The 24,910-nt window shown below is 34.4% G+C and overlaps 1 protein-coding gene across 4 annotated transcripts in view; it reads right to left on the reverse strand.

Moving 5' to 3' along the window:
- SLC38A9 (solute carrier family 38 member 9) overlaps positions 1 to 24,910 on the reverse strand; it is a 101,137-nt gene that overhangs the window by 48,370 nt on the left and 27,857 nt on the right. For all 4 annotated transcript variants that reach the window (XR_009539481.1, XR_009539480.1, XR_009539479.1 and 1 more), the window contains exons 3-7: positions 10,310 to 10,442; positions 6,993 to 7,114; positions 6,795 to 6,858; positions 6,080 to 6,173; positions 4,297 to 4,467 (exon numbers count right to left, since the gene is read on the reverse strand). Coding sequence is in view for 1 of the 4 variants with exons in the window: in XM_060142966.1 (XP_059998949.1) it covers positions 4,297 to 4,467; positions 6,080 to 6,173; positions 6,795 to 6,858; positions 6,993 to 7,114; positions 10,310 to 10,442 (584 nt within the window). In the remaining 3 variants the exon portion in view is untranslated. The remainder of the gene's footprint in view (positions 1 to 4,296; positions 4,468 to 6,079; positions 6,174 to 6,794; positions 6,859 to 6,992; positions 7,115 to 10,309; positions 10,443 to 24,910) is intronic.

The following is a 24,910-nucleotide window of genomic DNA, read 5'->3' on the forward strand; positions in this document are numbered from 1 at the left end:
ACTGTCACTTGTTTGCAGATGACATGATACTATACATAGAGAATCCTAAAGATGTCACCAGAAAACTACTAGAGCTAATCAATGAATTTGGTAAAGTTGCAGGATACAAAATTAATGCACAGAAATCTCTTGCATTCCTATACACTAATGATGAGAAATCTGAAAGAGAAATTAAGGAAACACTCCCATTTACCACGACAACAAAAAGAATAAAATACCTAGGAATAAACCTGCCTAAGGAGACAAAAGACCTGTATGCAGAAAACTAAAAGACACTGATGAAAGAAATTAAAGATGATACAAACAGATGGAGAGATATACCATGTTCTTGGATTGGAAGAATCAACACTGTGAAAATGACTCTACTACCCAAATCAATCTACAGATTCAATGCAATCCCTATCAAACTACCACTGGCATTTTTCACAGAACTAGAACAAAAAATTTCACAATTTGTATGGAAACACAAAAGATCCCGAATAGCCAAAGCAATCTTAAGAACAAAAAACGGAGCTGGAGGAATCAAGCTCCCTGACTTCAGACTATACTACAAAGCTACAGCAATCAAGATAGTATGGTACTGGCAGAAAAACAGAAATACAGATCAATGGAACAGGATAGAAAGCCCAGAGATAAACCCACGCACATATGGTCACCTTATCTTTCATAAAGGAGGCAACAGTATACAATGGAGAAAAGACAGCCTCTTCAATAAGTGGTGCTGGGAAAACTGGACAGCTACATGTAAAAGAATGAAATTAGAACACTCCCTAACACTATACATAAAAATAAACTCAAAATGAATTAAAGACCTAAATGTAAGGCCAGACACTATAACACTCTTAGAAGAAAACATAGGCAGAACACTCTATGACATATATCACAGCAAGATCCTTTTGACTCACCTCCTACAGAAATGGAAATAAAAACAAAAATAAACAAATTGGACCTAATGAAACTTCAAAGCTTTTGCACAGCAAAGGAAACCATAAACAAGATGAAGAGACAACCCTCAGAATGGGAGAAAATATTTGCAAATGAAGCAAGTGACAAAGGATTAATCTCCAAAATTTACAAGCAGCTCATGCAGCTCAATATCAAAAAAACAAACAACCCAATCCAAAAATGGGCAGAAGACCTAAATAGACATTTCTCCAAAGAAGATATGCAGATTGTCAACAAACACATGAAAGGATGCTCAACATCACTAATCATTAGAGAACTACAAATCAAAACTACAGTGAGATATTACCTCACACCAGTCAGAATGGCCATCATCAAAAAATCTACAAACAATAAATGCTGGAGAGGGGGTGGAGAAAGGGGAACCTTCTTGCACTGTTGGTGGGAATGTAAATTGATACAGCCACTATGGAGAACAGTATGGAGGTTCCTAAAAAAACTAAAAATAGAACTACCATACAACCCAGAATCCCACTACTAGGTATATACCCTGAGAAAACCATAATTCAAAAAGAGTCATGTACCACAATGTTCACTGCAGGTCTATTTACAATGGCCAAGATATGGAAGCAACCTAAGTGTCCATCGACAGATGAATGGATAAAGAAGATGTGAAAAAAAAAAAAAAAAAGATGTGGCACATATATACAATGGAGTATTACTCAGCCATAAAAAGAAACGAAATTGAGTATTTTGTAGTGAGGTGGATGGATCTAGAGTCTGTTATATGAGTGAAGTAATTCAGAAAGAGAAAAACAAATACCGTATGCTAACACATATACATGGAATCTAAAAAGAAAAAAAAAGTTATGTAGAACCTAGGGGCAGGACAGGAATAAAGACGCAGGTGTAGAGAATGGACTTGAGGACATAGGGAGGGGGAAGGGTAAGCTGGGACGAAGTGAGAGACTGGCATGGACTTATATATACTACGAAATGTAAAATAGACAGTTAGTGGGAAGCAGACCCATAGCTCAGGGAGATCAGCTCAGTGCTTTGTGACCACCTAGAGGGGTGGGATAGAGAGGGTGGGAGGGAGATGCAAGAGGGAGGAGATATGGGGATATATGTATATGTATAGCTGATTCACTTTGTTATACAGCAGGAACTAACACACCATTGTAAAGCAATCATACTCCAATAAAAGTGTTAAAAAAAAAGACACAATGCAGCCATAAATAAATAAACAAACAAACAAAAAAATTTTTTTTCAAGAAGGAAAGAAAACAGGTGAGGGGAACATGAAGGTTCTTTATGTTGTTCCATTTAATTTGTACATGTTTGAAATTTTCTATAATAAAAAGTATGTGTATTTGAATATTAAACTAAAACTGCTTTACTAAAGAAAAAATATTTTAGGGTCCTGAAAATAAAATAAGTCTAAAAATAAGATATGTAAGACCTTTATCAATAAAAATTTAAAAGATATTTAAAAAGACCTAAATAAATGGAGAACTATTCCATGCCATGATCATGGACAGTAAGACTCAGTATCCTAATGATATTATTCTCCCCACATTTATATATCCAATGCAATGCCAATCAAATTCTAAAGTCAGTACCCTAATGACATCAATTATGGTAGTGGTTGATACATTAAGGTACACTGACAAATTCAATACAATTTCAATCAAATTCTGATTGGAATTTTTTGTGGAATTTGACAAGTTGATTCTAAAATGTATGTGGAAGAGTTGTGGACCATAATGAAAAAGACTGAGTAATTTGAAAGTAAAAGAAAAACTTCTGAACCAGAGAGTCACCACAGACCAAGTCACTAACTGGAAGATATTTGCATACATTAATGAATAAATATTAGTATCAAAACTTTACAAAGAGTTCCTATAAATAAATAAGAAAAAGACCAACAATCCAAAAGAAAAATGGGCAAAGGATATAACAAGCTATATAATGTCCAATTAAGAGAAGATGTCTAGGATCATTCCTTATGAGGAGAAATGCAAATTAAACCATATCCCGACTGGCAAAATTTAAGTCTGATAATATCAAGTGTGGATGAGGATGTGGAACAAGGGGAAGTTTCATAAACCGTTGGCAGGAATATAACTGGTATAAGAATGATAAAGAAGAATCCCGTAATTTCTAGTGAAGTTGAAAATGTGAATATTCTAAGTTCCAGCAATTTGTCTTATAGGTACATAGTTTGAAGAAACTCTCCCACATATACACAAGGAGACAAACAATGATGTTTAACAAAATCTTGTTTGTAACAGGAAAGTACATAACTGAAAACAAATTAAATAGCAAGAGAATGGATAAAGAAGTCACGGTACATTCATATTATGGAATAAAGCAGTTAAATTGAACTAGAACAATGTATTATTGAAGATGATTACAGAAAAAAGCAAGTTGCAATAGCATTTATACAGATTAAAAACATGCAAAATAATATGGTATGTTGCTTATATATTTATATAGTAAGATAACAAAAACATGTAGGTACCATTATTTTGTACCAAAATTAGGGAAGAAGGAAAATGAAATTGAGAAGGAGTACACCTGGGGCTACATTTATAGGTCTGTAAGAATAGAGAACTAATGTAAATATGGCAAAATGTTAAGACATGAAAACTCATTTAGTGGGTACAATGGTATTTCTATTACCCTCTGCATTTCCTTGGTAGTTTGAAACATTTCATAATTTCTCATATAATAAAAATGATTGTTAATAAAAAAACTTAATTAAAATGCTAATTTTATGGTTTAAAATAAAAATAGAATTTATCTCCCTCACTCACCTGCCTCTCAGAAGTTCTTAGGAAAACTAGCTGTTGTAGTTATGTTAGAACTTATTTTGAAATTTGGTTTTCATGTAAATCTAGATTTTAAATATATAGGGCTTATTTAATAATATATTTCCCATATAAATTCCACTATTCTATTGTTTCCTAATTTTAGATCCTAATATTTTGAAAATACATGACTGAAATTTGTTTCTTCAAGACTTCACACATTGAATTCTTTAGCAACAAACACCAAGGAACTTCAGAAGTTCTTCTGTTACACTAAAATTTTGTGGTAAAAATTGAGCAATGCTTAAAACATCTGTTAGAACTTAGAAATATTTTATGTTAATTAGAGAATGTGAAGGAATATTATTTATTCAAAAATTAATTTTTGGAAATTAACATACACATTGTATTTGAGATCATAACCATAGAAAACAAACTGAATCAAGTATATCTTCTAGAATTACAAATATTACTTTTTACTTTACTAATCCCAAGGCCAGAATTTAAGGTTGAAACGAAAACATTACAGTAGTTATTGTATCTGAAAGTAACTCTGTTAAATATGGTTATGGATACTTACTAAAAATAAACTTTCCAGTATTAAAAAGAAAATTAGACATAAGCACCCAATACACTATCATTGCTCCAATAAGAGACACCAAGGAGCAAAGGAGACTTGACCACTGCCCAAAGGAGCCAAAATAATATCTGCAGACATCTGGATATTCCCAGGTAGTGGTATCCACTGATGCTAGATAAAATATAAAAGGGAAAGAATAAAATTAGATGTTAATCATATATTCCATATTCATAATTTGTGTTCTCCAAATTAAATCAAAACATTTAGCAAAAGATTATGGGTATTCCACCACCAGGCATTAGACCATATTATGAAATAATAGTAATTAAAACATTATATACAGCAGAAATTAATACAACATTGTAAATCAACTATACTTCAATTAAAAAAACAAAACAAAAAATTATAGAACAAATACATAAAAAAAAATGTAGGTGAATGAAATAGTACAGGTAATCTGAAAAGATTATAGTATCATAAAATTTTATAATTAATAAAACCAAGTGATAAACCAAGGCTAGAAAAAATCATCAATAAGGGACAGAAGACATTATCCAATATTTGGCATACTTAATAATAACATTTCTTGAGTCATACTTCACACCACATGCCAATTTAAATTTCAGATAATGAGGGAAGTGGGGAAGGGCAATAGAGTAGTAGAGGAATAAGAGGTACAAACTATATATTATGTATAAAGTAAGCTAATAGGATATATTGTGTAATATGACGAATATGGCCAATATTTTATAATAACTAAATGGAATATAAATTTTAAAAATTGTGAATCACTATACTGTACACCTATAACTTATATAAAATTGTACATCAACTATACTTCAATTAAAAAAAATTTGAGACAATTGAGTTAATTTAAAAATTAAATAACAGAAAATTTAGATGACAATGTAAAAATAGCACCTGAAAGGTTATCCTTTTCTATCAACTGAAGAAATAGAAATTACAGTGGAAAAGATAGGCAGATATAAACAAACTAATACGATACAAAAGCCATTCAAATATTGAATAGGAAAGAAATTAACAAAAAATAGCAGGTAAAGGGCTAACTGCTACCTCATATAAAGAATTTAGCATATCTATAAGAGCACCAAGGGACTTGTGGATAAATGGGAAAGGGATATGACTAAATAATACAATTAAGAGAAAATATACCACTGCTTAGTAGAGACAGAATAAAACTGGAGGCAAAGCCTGGTCTGTTGATTCGCACTTGCTAAGATTCAATGAAATATGTATGTCTATTTAGGTCCTAAACTAAAACAACCTAAAAAGGTATTTCCCTGATCTAAATTATAGAAATGACTGGAGGTAACGCATTGGTACAACTTTGAGAATTCATTACAAGGGACACATTGCTCACATTTTCATACTTAACAATTTCTACTTTTAGGAGATTCCAACATTTAGATCTTTTGGTAGGGATAGGTCAAAACAAGTCACCATAAACTGATAAGAATCACAGAATTCTCAATTTAGTTCTAGCAAAGACCTTATTTTTAAAATACAACTTTTTAAATGATTCTTATGAGGAAATTAGCACCAAAGTAAATGCACTCTGCAAAGAACAAGACTCTCAGAATTTCAAAGGCAGCCACTAAATTCATTAACATATCAGTTCAGTCAAATGCTATGAATTAGAGAAATAAATCTTTAGGCAGAAAATAGTTAACACATTTGTGAAATGTACACATTAGTGATCTACCTCAGCATAAATTCTTAATACCCATATCACTCATCTGTTTTTACAGTGGCAAGTTCTTACATATGATAGTTCGTGATTTCACCACTCTGTAGCAGCAATAAAGTGTTAAAAGGCCCATCAGCATGATGACACACATTCCAGTAGTAAACCCAGCCTGTTTATAAAAATACAGAACAACATATATCATCATTTTAGAATAAATTCATATATAACCATATTGTTACCCTAAACAATTATGATTAAAAACCAGACAACTAATGTAAAATTAAATATAATCATCTAGGGACCTCCTTGGTGGTGCAGTGGTTAAAAATCTGCCTGCCAATGCAGGGGACACGGGTTCCATCCCTGGTCCAGGAAGATCCCACATGCTGCAGAGCAACTAAACCCATGCGCCACAGCTACTGAGCCCGCACTGTAGAGCCCATAAGCCACAACTACTGAGCTCACGTGCCGCAACTACTGAAGCCCGCGTGCTGCCACTACTGAAGTCTGCGCGCCTAGAGCCCGTGCTCCACAAGAGAAGCCACCGCAAATGAGAAGCCCGCGCACCACAGCGAAGAGTAGCCTCCACTCGCCGCAAGTAAAGAAAGCCTGCGTGCAGCAACGAAGACCCAACTCAGCCAAAAAATAAATAAATAAAATTAAAATAAATAAATATAATCATCTATTTTCTTTAATAAATTTTATGTAGATTTATTAAAACCTCTATTGTAAAACTTAAAATACAAAGAGAAAAAAATTCTGGTAAAAAGTGTGCTGAAAATTATATTACCTGTTTTATGCCCCAAGGAATACTTAGTATAGATGTTCCCATCATGGTATTCCAAATCATAAAACTGAAAGCAGAGTAACAGCAGTAAAAATATGACGTTTGACTCTTCAAACATTTTAATTAAGACAAAAAATTAAAATAATCAATAACTTTTGTTTACAAAAAGTTTGTTATGCTCCAAAAAGTAGTTTTACTCACATGGTTACTAAACTGGTGTTTTTACCATATCCTTCGGTGCAACTTTGAAGTTTATAAGCAGAACCTAATGGACTATACACATAGCACTCTTCTGGAGCTGGAACTACATGATCTGGGGCAACCTGGTTAAAAAAAAAAAGTACAGAAATGTTAGAACCAGTAGATGTGCAACAGAGGATATTTTCTATACAACAGAGTACCTGACTCTAGACACATTTCCAAATATCATGAACAATTAAATAGTGTGTATATCTGATTAATATAAAAATTATTTTTCAAATAGAGTAGAAGATCTAAAGGAGCAAGAGTTTAAATACTATAAACAATAAACTGTTCATCTCAAATGAGAATGAATTCCTAGAGTATGCAATTGTCAAAATATTCTTCTCTTCATTTTCATGAGACAGGAGGAAGAAGAGCCAGCAAAGACCTAGATTAAGTAATTCTAGATGGAGGAGACTTGGGTCTGAAGTGAGGGAAATTTTAAGAATGAAGTGGTCACCAAACTCCTATGTGAAGGTGGTTTTAGCAAAGAGGCAGGTAGGGAACTCAAACTATAAAGAATTGAGGAGTCAATAGAAGGGAAAGAAAGGAATAATAAATATGGACTATTCTTCTAAATGCTTTGGTACCAGAAGAAAAAGGTGAGCTAAAGTGGCTTAAGGAAAAGGCAAAGCAAGGGTTCTTAAAGACAGAAGATGTAAGCAAAAGGGAAGGAGCCAATAGAGAGGTTGAAGACGTACACAGAAAGAACAATTGAATAGATATACATTTTTATACACATAGCTCCCACCTTACCCTGACACATTTCTTTCTAATTCTACCTCCCTATTTTGGAGGGGAAAAAAATATGGTTTCCTGATGGAATTCTGACCATCTCCCTGAGAATTGTCCTTTGAGAATATGTAGTCCTTACACATAATATTAAAGACGTAGGAGCTGACTGGTATAAATCAACAATCTTTTATATCAGTACTTACTATGTAAATCTACAACTCTGTGCTAGGTTTAGCATTCAAGTAAAAATAATATACAACCCCTAACTTCAAGAAGTTTAAATACCAGTTGGAACACATGTGAAACAATTAGAAAACGCTATAAGAATAAAAACTAAGTGTTCAACTCGAACACAGGAATGACAATAATAATGATAACAACAACAATGGGGACTAGAATAGTTGGGAAACACCTCAAGAAAGTGGAGCATTAGGACTCAGCAGGTAGACAGGATACGAACTGGTGCAAAAAGAAAAAATATCAAATCCTTCTCTCTTTATGCATATGATTGGTGGTGTCTTGCGGGCAAAGAATGTCTTGAATGCCATGCCTGGTGTGGCTTTGGAAACAACTATTTCCTATAGATACAAAAGCATATATGGAAATAGGTCTGCTGCCTTCTCTTTACCCTCAGTCCTCTTGGGTCTGAGTTCTGCTGTCTTCTACTATGGAGTAAAAAGAAAAAAGGGGCAGGACCATGTCTGTATCAGGCAGCAGATAAACCATGATATCTAGCAGAGCAAGTTCAGAAAAAGTGAAAATCAAAAGTTATCAGGGATAGGATTAGAAGCTATAGGATAAGAAATTATTAGGAGAGACAGAAAAATTGGAAGATTGGATCCTACACTCTCATCAGTGGTCTAGGACAGTGCTTTTCAAACTTGAATGTTCTTGTGATTCACACAGAGAATTTGTTAAAATACAGATTTTGATTCAGTAGATCTGGAGCAAGGACTGAGATTCTGCCCTTTTAACAAGCTCTCAGTGATGCTGATATTGCTGGCCTGTGCAGGTCACACTTTTATTAGCAAGCATCTAGGAGATGTCAGCAGCCAAATAATTTACTACCCTTCCCCAATTTAGAGTAAAAATATTAACGTAAGTGGGGAAATTTTCAGAAATAAAAAGGTGTAACTGTGTAAAGACCTGACACCTGTGGTTTCATATTACTCTTCCCTAAAAGGTCTTTTAGGAAAAATAACTTTGGGATTCTCAGAAAATGAGCATGGATGTATACACACAATCATTAAAAATGGTCATATTATTAATTTTAGATCACTGTTTATATACTGTGATTAACTAGACTCATCTCACTGTCAGTTAACAAAAGGGATTCAACTTGGTGTACAATGCTGACTTAATTTCCAGGCAAACAACATACACTCAGACCTAGACTGGCCCAGTTGGTATCTCTGAAGTTTGCTTCCATAAGTACAGTCTCTAGGAGGTCTGAACTAGACCCAGAGATATTGGATTACTTCTACTCCCCAGAAGGCTTAGATAATTCTGACATGGAACTAAGACTTTATCACAACTATTGATGTAAAGACCTAGGGGAAGAAAAAGTGAAAAAATTGGGGAAAAAAATTACCCCACCCAGAATATTTTGGAAGTCCCTACTATGATGACACAGAAGGAGATCTTAATAATTCACAAGGCTTAAAATGAGATATCTGTGTTCAAGTGACTAGCCCAGTCCTTGCCCCTCAGTAAACATTTAGAGTGTTGAATTCCTTTCTCCCTTTTTATTATTACCTATAAAAAAATCATTATTTTTTTCTCAGAATGCTTCATTTTTCTTTCAACTTCCAAATTTCTGAATATCGTTAATTCTTATAAGAAATGAAATTACTTACATATTTTTGATTCTAAGATAATAACACAGATTTTGTAAGATCAAGAGTCAACAAACCATAGCCCATGGGCCAAATCTAGCCTTCAACCTTAACAGCCCCTTTGGTAAGGGGCTGTTTAAATGATTATAAAACAAAAGTAGAGAAGAATATGCAACAGCAGGTGGCCCACAAAGCTTCAAATGTTTAGTATCTGCTCTTTGACCCTGCTTTTTGATCTATAAAAGGACATTACCAAATAGGAAAAAAATATATGTATGTATATATTTCAGTTTCTCACTCCTGTAGAAAATTTCTATAAACCTTTTTCCCTTGTAGCTTCAAACTTAAAAATTGAATAGACTAACCAGAACTTGTTATTATTTATGTTATTAATCAATGACCTAAACTACTTCAACAGTTTATCCTCCTCAAAGCTTTTAGGATTATGGATTAGCAGAATTTTAATCCAACAAATCTCTAGGCTGTTGTCAACATAGAGAGATTGTTTCAAATCTCTCTATGCCAGGCTAATAAGAATGAACTAGCCTGAGATGTAAGACGTATTAATTAATATCTTTGACTTTCCATGATGCTGTCCTTGGAATATGGCCAGCAAAAAGTTCAACTACTGGGAGCTGCCGTGGCTTATGTTGTTCAGTTCATTTCAACTTAAGCTTAGACAATTAGCAATGCTTTGCCCCTTACCAGTGCCTTGTCTGCAGGAGCAGTGAGCCGGCTGTAGTAATGAATCCTCTTGTTCATTGCAGAGGCATGGTCACTAACCCTCTGAATGACATCATTCACACTGACGATGTTTGTGGGCTCTATATAGAAAGGCCTAGAGAAGGGAATATACACTTGACAAAGAACGTTCAGGCAGAAATTCTGGAAGTCAGCCATTGAAGAAAATAACTTCTTGTCCTCCATTAGAAATGGGATGTACCAAGGCAAGGCATTCACTTCTCACTTTTGGTGGGAAAAGAAAATGTCACAAGAGAAGTATTATCCAATCCACAGAATAAAACTTTTGTTTCATAATGCTATTACTTTAAACACACATTTTAAACTTAAGGAATTTTGCAATAGAGGAGACATAACGGAAAGACTTTCAATCAGTTATTAAAAAGAAATATAGCAGCTGGCAGTTTTCAACAATGAAACTCAGACAGACACGGCTTTGAATGTTCTCTCAAAAAGCATCTGGCACTGAATCAGAGAAATTACAGACAAAAATGTTCCTCTAGTTAAGAGTCTCTACTCCTTCTTTACGGGCCAAAGTTACTTCTTATGATAAATACAATTCCTATTTGTTGGTTCATGTACTAAGGATTAGTGATCTCAACCATCTCCCTTATGAAACTTATCCAAAATACTATCAAATAGAACATCAAGATACTAGAGATATTTTGTCTCATTCTACTTTTCTTACATTTCAGTAACATACCATTATGCTACTATTTATACGTATGCTTTCTCCTCATAACTATGTCCCAATCAACTGCAGATTATGGTTTTCAATCATCATTTTCAGTCATTAACCCATTCAGTTCCTTATTGAAACTCCCTCCATTTGCTTTCTTTCCATTAATAAACTACCCAAAATGGAAAGATCTGGCACAAGCTCATGAAATGACTGCATTCCTCAGATCCCCTGAAGTCACAAATGACACTGTCTCCCAAATTGTATATAATTTGCTATTTCAGATTATACACAGATCCAAATAAGAAAGGGGAAAAAAGCCAGGAGGTTTATCACTGGTTCCACATAAGTCTTCTACATTTACAGTTCTGAAGTAAGCTTAAAAGTTATTAAAGTATGGTAACCATTTTTGGAGACACTGTTAATCTAATCTTGTGGGAAGCACTTGAAAAACCAAGTGACTAGAATTTTAGTTTATGCTATTTTTCCAAATAACTCTGTGATATTAGAGAAACTAAATTTAGCCTAGTCTCTCTAGTTAGCATACAGAATCTTTGAATCTTTCTTTTATTATTTACTCTCCATCACAGCATCTAAATTTGGTGGGTACTTTCTAGTTCAATCCAACAAATATCTAAGAGCACTTACTAGAGCAAGTATGTGGATACAGAGATCAACATGACATACTACCTATAGTAAGCATATAACTGCTAAATGAATTCATTGGTATCAATAAATCTCAAGGGGATACAATGAAAACGAAAGGGTCGGAGGCCAAATAAACTATCCCTACTTATAAATTTGGTAGGCTGAGATAACTATCTCGCCTTCCAAAGCATTAATGTGTTCTAAATAATTTACATCTCTACTGTGACACTCAGTAGTACTAAAAAGCAATGTAAAAATATTTATGTCTGGGAGACAGTGTGGGGTCACACTCTACAGGGCATTCTCTTCTTGTTTTATAAGTATGATATCCGACAAAATTAAAGCTACAGCTTTAATGCCAACATAAAGCAAAGATTTAAGCTAATCAAGGATTACTAGTAGAGACTAACAAGTATGATATTGATAGAAAGAGTTGTAGATGTTCTACTTGTAGCTTATTATCTGAAAATTCAATGGTATTAATATCAAGCACTAAGTTGGCTTGAAGGCCTGTTGAAAAGCAGTCCAGGAAGAGCTACATTACTTGGCTCCTGGCCTCTTAAAGAAGTGTTAACTGTACCAGTTTAGTTGGCTTGGGTACTCAGAGAGCAGAATGACTCTGAAAGTTTTTCTTTTCCAACAGTTTTCATCAAGATGCTGAGTGCCTGTTCAAACAAATATTTTGGAATCTTTTCAGTGCAGATTCTTTTAAAAAATATACAACCCAGCATATTTTAACTGAATTATTAGAAACATATGCTTAAAGCTTCATCTGAGAAAGCAAAAAATATAAATTATATTTCTAAATTGAACTTTAGTTGGATCTGAAAACACTTTTAAAATTAAAACTATACAGAGGACAATATTCAGAATAAAACATTTTTTGAAACTTGGGCTTTTTCTTTTGAACACAGTTTCACATGAGTGCTCCCTATCAATGTTACTTCCCATTTGAAATGTAGCTCAACTGTGCCACACTGAAAATAAATCATAATATTTTATGTAGAGGTTATATTTGTCTCACCTTAAAAATATTTATGGTCATGCTACAGAAAAAAAATGCTTTTAACGTTCAGCAAAATTTAAAAAAATATTTTAAAATGTGACTCAAAACCCTTTATTTTCATTTAATACACTTATAAACAAAGAAACCTTATTTCTACCTAACACCTTTTCTAGGTTCCACTCCTTAAATTCCTTAAAAGTTTTTGGCTTTTAAATCTGTCTCCACCCTTCTACTGACGAGTTATGCTTCTCTGAAGTTTAATAACAATTCCATGACTCTTAAGAAGGTTCATACTCAATATGAAGACCCTTCATTTAAAACTATTCCTTTAGGGCTTCCCTGGTGGGGCAGTGGTTAAGAATCCGCCTGCCAATGCAGGGGACACGGGTTTGAGCCCTGGTCCGGGAAGATCCCACATGCGGCAGGGCAACTAAGCCCATGTGCCACAACTACTGAGCTGGCGCTCTAGAGCCCTCGAGCCACAACTGCTGAGCCCATGTGCCACAACTACTGAAGTCCACACACCTAGAGCCCGTGCTCCACAACAAGAGAAGCCATGTTAATGAGAGGCCTGCCCACTGCAACAAAGAGTAGCCCCCGCTTGCCGCAACTAAAAAGAAAGCCTACACACAGCAACGAAGACCCAACGTAGCCAAAAATAAATAAATTAATTAATTAAAAAAGAAACAAACTATTGCTTTATTCACATCTCAATGGAAGCTGCAACTCTCAAACATCTGCCAGATTGGAGTAGTTTGCTAGAAAATGAAAAGGCAATCAAGTATTCAAAACATCTTATACCAATAAACATTCAAAATAATGAACCCACTGTACTTGTATCTACCTGCTTGGTAGAACACTATGTCTGCCAGGCAGCTTTTCAATAAAGAAGACCGAAAAGAAGTTAATCAAGCCATTGTACCTACATATTTATTGCTACAAAAAAAATATTGGTAACTTCTGGCTTGCCGACATGTTTCTTGCTTCCTCTGATGCCTAAATAACACCCCCTTTCACAAAAACCCTGCTCTACACTCCAACTTCACTGTCTCCAAAGGCTAAGCCTGTATAAGCTCTTCTCTTTCTATTATGGCTAATTAATTTACTGGTTCTCTAGTTTATTAAATATTGTTTAAGTGCCAACCAAGTATTCAGCACTGTGCTAAATGTTAAATGATGAATAGGACATAGAACCTCAAGGATCATAATCTACTGGAGGAGATACATAAGTAAGCAATTCCAATCCAGAAAGAAAAATAGAAAAAGAGAGAAAGTGCTTATGAGCAATAATGGGAGTAAGAAGATTGTGTGATGCTGGGTATGTGTACAGTACATAGAAGGGGAAACTAAACCACGTCTGGCAGACCACTGAGGAAGCTATTGTTGAGGTGAATTCTAAAAGATATAAAGGAGTTAATCAGGGATGGGGAACAGGAGGAAAGAAATAGTGCTTCAAAGAATGGAAAAGCATGTAGAAAGAACCCAGAAAATGAGCACAATATATTTTTTATAACTATAAGTAGTGAGAAGAGAAGTAGTAAGAGATGAGGTAAACCTGGGTTAGTACATGGAGGACTTCACATGCCAACAAAGACATAATCCTAAAGGGAAGAACTCTGTCTCCTTTGCTGATTCCTTCTCAAACCCCCAACCCTTAAATGTCAGAGTAACCCAGAGTTTAATCCAGACATTTTCTCTTCTCTGTCTACACTCAATCTCTTGGTGGATTTATCTAGTTACATAATTTTAAATATCATGTGTACGCTGATGGCACTCAAACTATTATCTTCAGCCTGAACTCCTGATTCATGTATCAAACTGCTCTCTGCTACCTCTCCCCAACCCCACCTCTAGGACTTCATTGTTTACCACACTAACCACAGTAGTTTCCTCACCATTCCCGTCACACCGCAAGCATGTACCTACTTTAGGACCTTAGTTAATAATTTCAGGTATAAACAAAGGCTCTGAAGCCCTCTTCCCTAAATATTTTCATGGCTTGCTTTTTTACTTCTTTCAAGTCCTTCCTCAAGGTCCCCTTTCTCAATGAGGCATTTGTCTATCCTTGTCACCATACCTAAAATTTCAACCCCTCTTCTCTATCCTTGTCATTTCCTATGCACCATCTCTGCTTTTCTACCTTACTTTTTCTCTTTAGCATTTATACTACCTAGCATAATCCATACTTTTTATTTATTATTGATTACCTCCAGTAAATATAAGTTTCATGAGGGCAGGGATTTTTGTCAATTTGGCCACTACTATATTCCCAGGGGCTAGAATAGTACCTGGCATATCGTAGGAGCTCAATAAAATGTAGTGAATAAATGTATTTTGACTCATACAGAAGTTGAAAAAAATAGTACAAAGAGCTCCCATATATACTTCACGCAGGTTCCCCCCAATGATGACATCTTATATAACCACAGTATGATCATCAAAACTTGTACTGCTTTTATAATCAGAAAAAAAAAGTTAATAAAAAATTATAAGGATAATGCTTTTAACTTTAGTTTAAAACATTTTAAAATAAAATCTGTGGGAGAAATGATAGAGGCAATAATCAAAAGTATCAAATGCTATAAAAAATGAAAAGCAGCAACCTATAAGAAAATCAATTTATTGTGGTATCCTCAAGCAAATTAAAGACTTTTTCAGGGTTAGAAAATGACTGTCAAGTGCTACTGCTAAGTCAAATGAGATGCGGGCTAGTCGATGAAATGACCACTGGTAACCTGCATTGAGCAGTTTCAGTGGAGTGGTTAGAACAAAAGCTTGTCTGGGGCTTCCCTGGTGGCGCAGTGGTTGAGAGTCCGCCTGCCAATGCAGGGGACACGGGTTCGTGACCCAGTCCGGGAAGATCCCCCATGCCGCTGAGCTTGCGCTCTGCAACGGGAGAGGCCACAACAGTGAGAGGCCCGCGTACCACAAAAAAAAAAAAAGCTTGTCTGAACTGGGTTCAAGAGGAAAATGTGGTATGGTGAGGACAAATAATCCTTGCAAGGAATTTTCCGTAAAAAGGAAAGAGAGCAATGAAATGGTAGCTGAAGAAGTAAGCGTAAATACCATAGGAAATATTTTAAAAGAATAAAAAATATAAAAATCACCTATAATCCCACAACCAGTAATCATTAATAACATTTTACCAACCTCAATCTCTTGGGAAAAAATAGAATGAGATACCGCTATATGTTCATCAGAACGGTGAAAATTTAACAATCTCGCAATATGAAGCACGAGTAGGAGGTAGAGCAATGGGAACTCTAGTGGGAATGTAAGTTGGTATAATCCCTATGGAAAACAGTCTGGCGCTATCCAGTGAAGTTGAATATACACATACACTACCGCCAAGCAAATCCACTCCCAGGTATATATCATAGAAAAGTTCTTGCATATGTATACCAGGAGACACATATATTAATGTTTATAGAAGCATTCTTTGTAAGAGCCCCACACTGGAAACATCCCATATGTTCTAAAGTAGAATGGATAAATAAACTGCAGATACTTACAGAATAAAATGCTAGAAACCACTGGCAATGAAAATAGAGTTATATACAACTTGGATAAAAATTATAATGCTAAACAAAAGTCACAAAAGAATACATACAGTGTGATCTCATTTACATGAGATGCAAAAATAGGTAAAGCTGAATTCAGTATTTAGGGATACACAGACAATAAATTATAAAGAAAAGTAGGAAAATGATCACACAAATGTCATGAGAGTGATCACCTGTAGGGAGGAAGAGGGATGTGCTTGGTGAAGGACACATGGGGAACTTCTGAGGTGCAGCTAATTTCTAGACCTTGTTGTTGAACATATGTATCATGCACTCTTCTGTATATATGATATATCATGTGGTAAAAAGAACTTTAAAAACAAATCTTAAAGTAACATATTCTTTCAAAATTTAGTAATGAGACCAAGAGGGACTGAAAAAATCTTGTGTACCATACAGAAATTTGCTGGTTATCTTGTGGCAAAATATCTTAAAAATTTGTCAAACTTAAGTACGAATTATCTACTTTTCTTCTATAAAAAGACAACTGTTCCAAATTCGCTGACCTCTTCTATGATGACTATGGCTATGAACAGTATGCTACATAAGTACACAGCAGGTATCAAAAGCCAAAATAGCCGCCCACATATCTAATCTATCTCCCTTCAAGGTAAAGATATTTTAACAATGACTGAGAAAGCAGTTGCTCTTAAAATAACTCACAATATACAGAGAATATTCTGATAATGGATGTTTAAAAATGTTTCCATTGTTACATGATTTTATTGTTGAAAATAATGTCTGTCCCAATAAAAACTCAAAACTGCAGTTCTATAGACATGGAATAATTGGTCGAGAAAAACAAGGACATTCCTGAAGTATTGTATTTAGCTCCCCTCCAATGGAGCTTTCAGACCAGCTAGGCAGCTCCTGCATTCTGGCCAGAAGCCACTGGGTTGTAACAGTTTTGATTTTAATCCCAGTTAACCTGGGAAGGATGATTCTATTAATTTCTCCCCTTCCCCGAGCAAAGAGATCAGCTGCTTTCTGAAGGCTCTCTCTAAATCAATGCTTTTTTTTTTTTTTTGAAGCAGAGGAGAGGTCGGATGATAGACTGGAGAGAGAATCAAGAAAGGTGAACAAAGCTACTGGCTGTTTCCAAATTAACAGTTTTAAGCCAGCAAAAACAGGAGTATTTTGGACTTTAAAAATAACATGCGATACCAGAATACACAAACTAGCACAGCAATCACTAAATGTAAGAACTGAGTCATATCAGGGAGGATAAATTTAACCAGGCAAATTTCAACAAAAACTTCCACATAATTGTAGGATGAGCAGAAATGAATTTCAAATCAGCTTGAATTACTATTGTGGCAAGGTGTTATAAGAGTCTCAAAAATAATAAAGCGTATTCTATTGTTACTGTTAATATTATAAAGTGAAAGCAAAAGTTTTAATGTACTGTTAATAGGTAAAATTTTAAAGTTAATTTTATCAAGATCATTACATCTTATAATTTAAAATTTTCTATTTTTATGTTTTATAATATACATAATTTATAAGTACAAAAGTACATGTATATAATTTGCAAACGAACACACATACACACACATAAATATATACAGTTCCAAAGTTTTAGGTTGTTATTATTTTTTTAACTGATGAGGATGATATGAAAAAAGTCAATGTTAATAAACACCTGGTTGAAGGTTATGGGTTCTTTATTTTAGAATTCTAAGCTGTTACTAAGCCATGAGTAGACATCTTCATTAATGACATACGGACAAAGAACTTGACCTGAATATTAATTCTCAGGCCTAATTAAACTGTATGTTTAATTAAATGCAGATTCTGCTAAGAATGAATTTAAAAATTCTTTCAATGCAATTCATGCTTTCAAATTTTGGTTTTTAAAAACATATAAATTGTTTTAATTCTACTGTCCTGAAAACAAACAATCTCTTCTTTCATGGTTACAAAATGATCAGTAACAGAAATACAAGGGTTTTTTTGTTTGTTTTGTTTTTAGTATCAGCACTGGAATGAGGCTAAAAGAATTATATAAACATCAGGAACTTTCAACAAAGTTAAGATGCTAGAAGCACCTGTAAGTAAATACAAACATAACAGTTCTTTAGTTTTTCACTAGGTTGATATAAAACAATAACAACACCAGCATCACCACATCCTATCTTCTATCTAGAAAAAGCAGTTCCAATGGAACATACTGACTGACATTCCACAAAGGAAGATTAACAATACTTAATTATAAATTATAATTAAGATATACTTAATTATATACTTAGTTATAAATAATTATATTAACTATAAACAAATAAATTACAGAGACACTGTAGGCTTCAACCTGTAATGTCATGCCAATTATTATTCTCCTTGTTACACAAATCTACCAAAAGAATTTCTGGAAAAGAAATGAAATTTCTAGTTTCAAAACCTAGTTATTCCCCATTAAAAAGAAAAGAAAAAAAAAAAAGCAGGGAAGAAAATTGCCAGGTCAGCATTTTAACTAAAATTTCCTCAAAAACTTGAAACGTGGGCTTCCCTGGTGGCGCAGTGGTTGAGAGTCCACCTGCCGATGCAGGGGACACGGGTTCATGCCCCGGTCCAGGAAGATCCCACATGCCGTGGAGCGGCTGGGCCCGTGAGCCATGGCCGCTGAGCCTGCGCGTCCAGAGCCTGTGCTCCGCAACGGGAGAGGCCACAACAGTGAGAGGCCCGTGTACCACAAAAAAAAACCCCAAAAAACCTGAAACATAATGAAAGAAGGTAAATATTTCATTAAGTATATATATTAAGATAAATCTTATTTTTAATATATACATATGATTCTTCGGATGAACACTAAAATTGCTTTCTTCATTATCTTCATTCTGTTATCTAAAAATTGAAAAAACAAAAATTCATCTACTCTTTAAACAGAGTACCAAAGAAAAGGAGCCTCTTTCTTATTCTTCTTCCATAACTTAAGAAAGGGATACTACTTATCACGCCTTAGAAGTCTTTATCATGGCTCCCAAGAAAGGTAAATGGGCTACGAGAACTTCTGCTTTGCCACTGGAAAGACAGCAACAAATTGTCTACACAAACTGGCCTTTCAGGTGACCATGGCTGTATTTTCAACCCAGACGGCAAACACTGTAGTAGTCTGACCAGAATCCATTGTTGGTTGTATGACGTGTTACTCCGCAAACCAATCCCAAAATAACAGAATAGACTGAGAAAGGCAAGTGTCCAACGTGAAACCTGCTGCCAACTGGCTCTTACCAACTTTTACATATAGGAAAGTTTTATAAACAAAATATAAGATGTTTTAGTAAAAAAGAAAATAAACAGTGCTAGAAAGGGGATTTTGAAACAGGAACTTTCACATATTGCTGGTAGGAGTATAACATGGTACAACCTTTCTAGAAAACAATTTGGCTATATATATCAAGAACCTTAATTGTGCTTTACATCCTTTTATTCTAATAATTATACTTTTGACAGTCTATCAGAAGGAATCAAAATATGGTTTAAATACGATATGTAGAAAGCTGCTAATCAAAGCACCATTTAAAATAATTAAAATTGTAAACAGCTTAATAAAACATTAAGTGGTTAAACATTGTTAAATTATGATATATTTAAGTAATACATATTTATTTAAAATGATATTCAGAAAGAATATGGAAAATTGCTTACAGCTTTATGGGACATTTCAGTGATTCTTAAAAATAATTTTTATTGTAAAACTTTTTACTATTCCTTGAAACCTGGTACTTACCCCTTATTTATCACTCCTAGCTTCAGTCACTATCTCTACAGTTTATGGCAGTTAAAATCCTTGGATGACCTTGCCAAAGAACTCTAGGCTTGCTGCAAGGGCATGAGGTTCAGGGGGAGGCTGGAGGTTGTTTTGTTGTCCAAAAGGCTACTTTGATTAGAACAACTTCATTAAAAGCAACTGTGAGGGTGGAGTGAAATTAAAGTGAGTGGGCCTCACTTTTTTAACTTCTCTAAAAGCAAGGCAAGAGGTATCCTAGGGGTCACAGCAGTAGAAGTACCAGTCCCTGTGGCTGCTTACACCTGAGTCCAGAGTCTCTCCTTGCAGACTAGAGGTTGGTAGCCAAGGATGGATAGGACAAATCTGCTCCATGGCCTGTTTTCATAAATAAAGTTTTATTGGAACACAGCAAGGCCTGTGCGATTATGTGTTATCTAAGGCTGCTTTCACTCCACAATGGCAAAGTTTAGTCCATATGCCCACAAAGCCTAAAATATTTACTATCTGGCTCTTTACAGAAAAAAAAAGTTTGCTGACTCCTGCCCTAGACCACTGAATGTTCTTACACAGAGCAAGGCCTGCACCAAAACCCCCAAAGCACCTAGCCATCAGTACCACAGATGACCTCATTCTACTCCTGGCTGGGCTTAGCCATACTCTACAGCATAGTTACTCACTGGGATATGATCCCATGGATTCTTTGTAATGCTGGATCAGGATGGGTTAAATCAGTATTTTTTTCCTAATGAAAATTGAGTACTGAGTTAAAAAGAAAAAAAAAATATATGTGTGTGCGTTTGTATATATACATAACAAGCCAAATATTTATAACCCCTCATCATAGTGATTCCCGTCCTTTTTTTTTGCTGAGGGTCCATCTCCTTTCCCGAAGTGTCTGGCACCAAAAAAGAACTTAGTGAATGTTTACTGACAAAAGGAAGGAATACAACAGAAATTTAAACTGAAAAAGTAGCACATTAAATTGTATATAGTATATGAGTTCATAAAATATCATAGAAAAGGATAGAAAAAAATATACTAAAATGTTTTAACAACACTTGCCTCTATGTGATGGGAATATATTTCTTTATGCTTTTTTTTCCAGAATATTCTCTATACAAGAACAAAACAAAATAACAAAACATCCCCTAAGTAGAGAAAAAAGATAATTTGTATCATCCTATAGAAGCACAGGTGATTTAAACATTGTTTCTAATAAAATGGGTTTTTCATTTTGTATATACTATTTTTATCCTAAATTATAGGAATGCTTTACTTTCTGAATAACTTTTTCTCATTATAAAAGTAGTACATTGTTTTTGTATGAGGATAATATAGAAGTTATAGAAGAAAATAAAAACCACCCATTAGAAATAATCAGTTAACATTCTAGTATATTTTCAAATGAGTGTAGACCCACATACGTGCACACAGGTGCACACACACACAAAATTAGTTTTACTTGTTTTTGAACTTTACATAAAGTGGAATCACACAATATGTATTTTTCTGTCTAGCTTCTTTTGCCAACATTATCTTTCTGAGATTCATCCATATTCTTGCGTGCAGCTGTAGACTGTTACAGCTGTGTAATATTCCATTACATGAAAATACAATTTATTTAACCATTCCTGGTTGGTGGGTATCTGGGTTGTTTCCAGTTTGGCACTCCTGTGAATAACTCATAATCTATATTTTTGTACATAGCTTTTGGTGAAATGTGCACACATTTCTATTGATTATAAACAGTGTATACTCAATGTTAACAGATAATTACAAACCCTTTTCCAAAGTGATTATGCTAATTTACACTCACGCTAGTACTGCATGATCATTCCCATTGTTCTACATCCTTGCCTTGATTTGTTTTCATCATTGATTGATTTCTTACCTTAGGTTACTGTTTTTTGTTTTTTATAGTTTCAGATTTTCCATTATTTTTTTATTCAATAAATATTTTCCATGAATTTGGTTCTTTTTTACATTTCTAGTCAGTGCCAAAATTCTCAACCTTATTTCAATTTCCCTGAACATATTAAACAGTCTTTAAAAAGTCTGTTTCTGATAACTCCATTGTCTGGATCATCTGTCTATTGTGTATCAAGTCTCTTAATTTCTAACCATGTTGTCTCATCTTCTCTTATGCCTAGCTATTTTTGATTAAGTACCTGGCATAATACTTAATAAAATTCTAGTATACAGAAAACAGTATAAGTAAGTTGAAGCCTAGAATAATATTATTTTCTTTAGAAAGGGTTTACATTTGCTTTTGGTAGCCAATTTGAGACACTTAGCAGTCCTAGATTACCTTAATCCAGTTTTAGGGATTGAGATGAGTTAAAGTTGAGCTACAGTCCCTGAAAGAAGGCCATTCTATTTCCAGTTCACTCATATTTCTAGGCTTATAGACCTTAGGGCTTCCAACCTAAAGCTTGCATGGGGCCTACCTACTATTAGTGAACCCCGGATTCCAGTTTTTCTCCCTCTAGCCTTGTAAAGCTATTGAAAGCTCTGTCAATTTAATAGTCATTCAGCTAATAAACTGGAATTGGCAGATACCCTTGAGGAAATGCTGGACTCCCCTCTCTTCGTTTCCTCCTTCTTCTTGATCTAGACCCCATTATTCTTCATTGTTTTATCAGTTCTCCCATGTCTTTAGGCAGATGAAAAAAATTTTTTTGGTCAGTTTTTCCAGTTATTCTCAGCAAGATGGTTGGTTCAAATTCCTTAATCTGCCCTTGTTGTAAGCAGAAATCCCCCATGCCCTCTTTAATTAAAAAAAAAATTATTAAGATATTAATTCACATACCATAAAATTTACCCACTTAAAATGTACGATTCAATCGTTTTTAGAACATTTATGAAGTTGTGCCTCCATCACCATAATCAATTTTTGTTTTTTTCTTTTTTTTTGGCTCTGCCATGAGGCATACAGGATCTTAGTTCTCTGACCAGGGATCGAACCCATGCCCCGTGCAGTGGAAGCAGGGAGTCTTAATCATTGGACCGCCAGGGAAGTCCCACCATAATCAACTTTAGAACACTTTCATCACCCCCAAAAGAAATCCTGGACTCCATTAACCCCTCTCTTCAGCCCGTGGCAGCCATTAATCTGCTTTCGGTCTCTATGACTTTACCTAATTTAAATAGTTTGTATAAACTGAATCATACAATATGTGTCTTTTGTTGTGTGGCCTCTTTCACATAGCATGGTTTCAAGGTTCATACATGTTGTAGCATATATTGATATTTTAATTCTTTTTTACAGTCAAATAATATTCTGTTGTATGGATATATCACATTTGGTTTATACATATATCAACTGAAGGACATTTGGATTGTTTCCACTTTTGGCTATTATAAATGTTATGGACATTTCTTTATATTTGTGTGGACATATGTTTTCAATTCTCTTGGGTATATACCTAGGGGTGGAATTGTTAGGTCAAATGATAATTCTATATTTACATTTTTAAGAATTATCAAACTGTTTTTCAAAAGTGGCTATACCAAAAAAAAAAAAAAGTGGCTATACCAGTTGCAAAAGGAGTCACGGGTATGAAATGAATAGTATGGGGAATACAGTCAGTGTAATATCTTTGTATGGTGACAGATCGTAACTAAACTTATCGTGCTGGTCATTTTAAAATGTACAGAAATATCAAATCACTATGTTGTGTAATGGGAACTAACATAGTGTTGTATGTCAATTATACTTCAAAACCAAATTCATAGAAAAAGAGACTGGATTTGTGGTTACCAGAGGCAGGGTGAGGGTGGGGAATGCATGAAGGCAGTGAAAAGCTACAAACTTTCAGTTACAAGATAAATAACTACTAGTGATGTAATGTACAACATGATAAATATAGTTAACATTTCTGTGTTACAGATGAAAGTTGTTAAGAGAGTAAATCCTAAGAGTTCTCATCATAAGGAAAAAAAATTTTTCTATTTTTTAAAGTTTGTATCTATATGAGATGGTGGATGTACACTAAACTTATTGTGATAATCATTTCATAATGTATGTAACTCAAATCATTATGGTGTATACCTTAAACTTATACAATGCTGGATGTCAATTATATCTCGAAAAACTGGAAGGAAAAGAGAGTGGCCATACCATGTTTCAATCCCACTAGCAACGTTTAAGGACCATGCCCTCTTTTTAAGCAATTATTTTTAACACCCAAATTTACTAGCCTTAATAAAATAGACCAATTATTCCTCAATAAAGCTGAAATAAATAAAATAGAAAATATTCATAAAAATAGGGACTTCGATGGTGGCTCAGCGCTTAAGAATCTGCCTGCCAATGCAGGGGACACAGGTTCGAGCCCTGGTCCGGGAAGATCCCACATGCCATAAAGCATAAAGCCATAAGCCCGTGCACCACAACTACTGAGCCTGTGTGCCACAACTACTAAAGCCCGCGCGCCTATAGCCCATGCTCTGCAACAAGAGAAGCCACCACAATGAGAAGCCTGCACCCCCGCTCCCCAAAACTAGAGAAAGCCCGTGTGCTGCAACGAAGATCCAATGCAGCCAAAAATAAATAAATAAATAAATTTATAAGAAAAATAATAAAAAATAAAAATAATTCTCTAACTATAATAAAGGAGAAACAAAATAAAAGTAATATAATAAATTAACATAAATTTTAATATGTAAGTTGTAGGGCATAACAACAAAGAATGAACACCAATGCCTACATCAATTTATAATGAATAAGACAGGATTTAAGAGAAGATTCAGCTATTCTACAGAAGAGGTATAAGAAAATAAAAAATCAGAGGTATTGGTAGATATAAAAACTCATGTTAGAATAAACAAGTCATATATGAATTTGAGGAAATGCAAATTTCAATTTGATGAAATTCAAATTCAAATATGAGATATGAATTGTTGGAATTCAAATTCAAATTTGAGAGAAATAACCTTAATT

This window comes from Lagenorhynchus albirostris, chromosome 3 (genome assembly GCF_949774975.1).
Source record: "Lagenorhynchus albirostris chromosome 3, mLagAlb1.1, whole genome shotgun sequence".
Taxonomy (NCBI): domain Eukaryota; kingdom Metazoa; phylum Chordata; class Mammalia; order Artiodactyla; family Delphinidae; genus Lagenorhynchus; species Lagenorhynchus albirostris.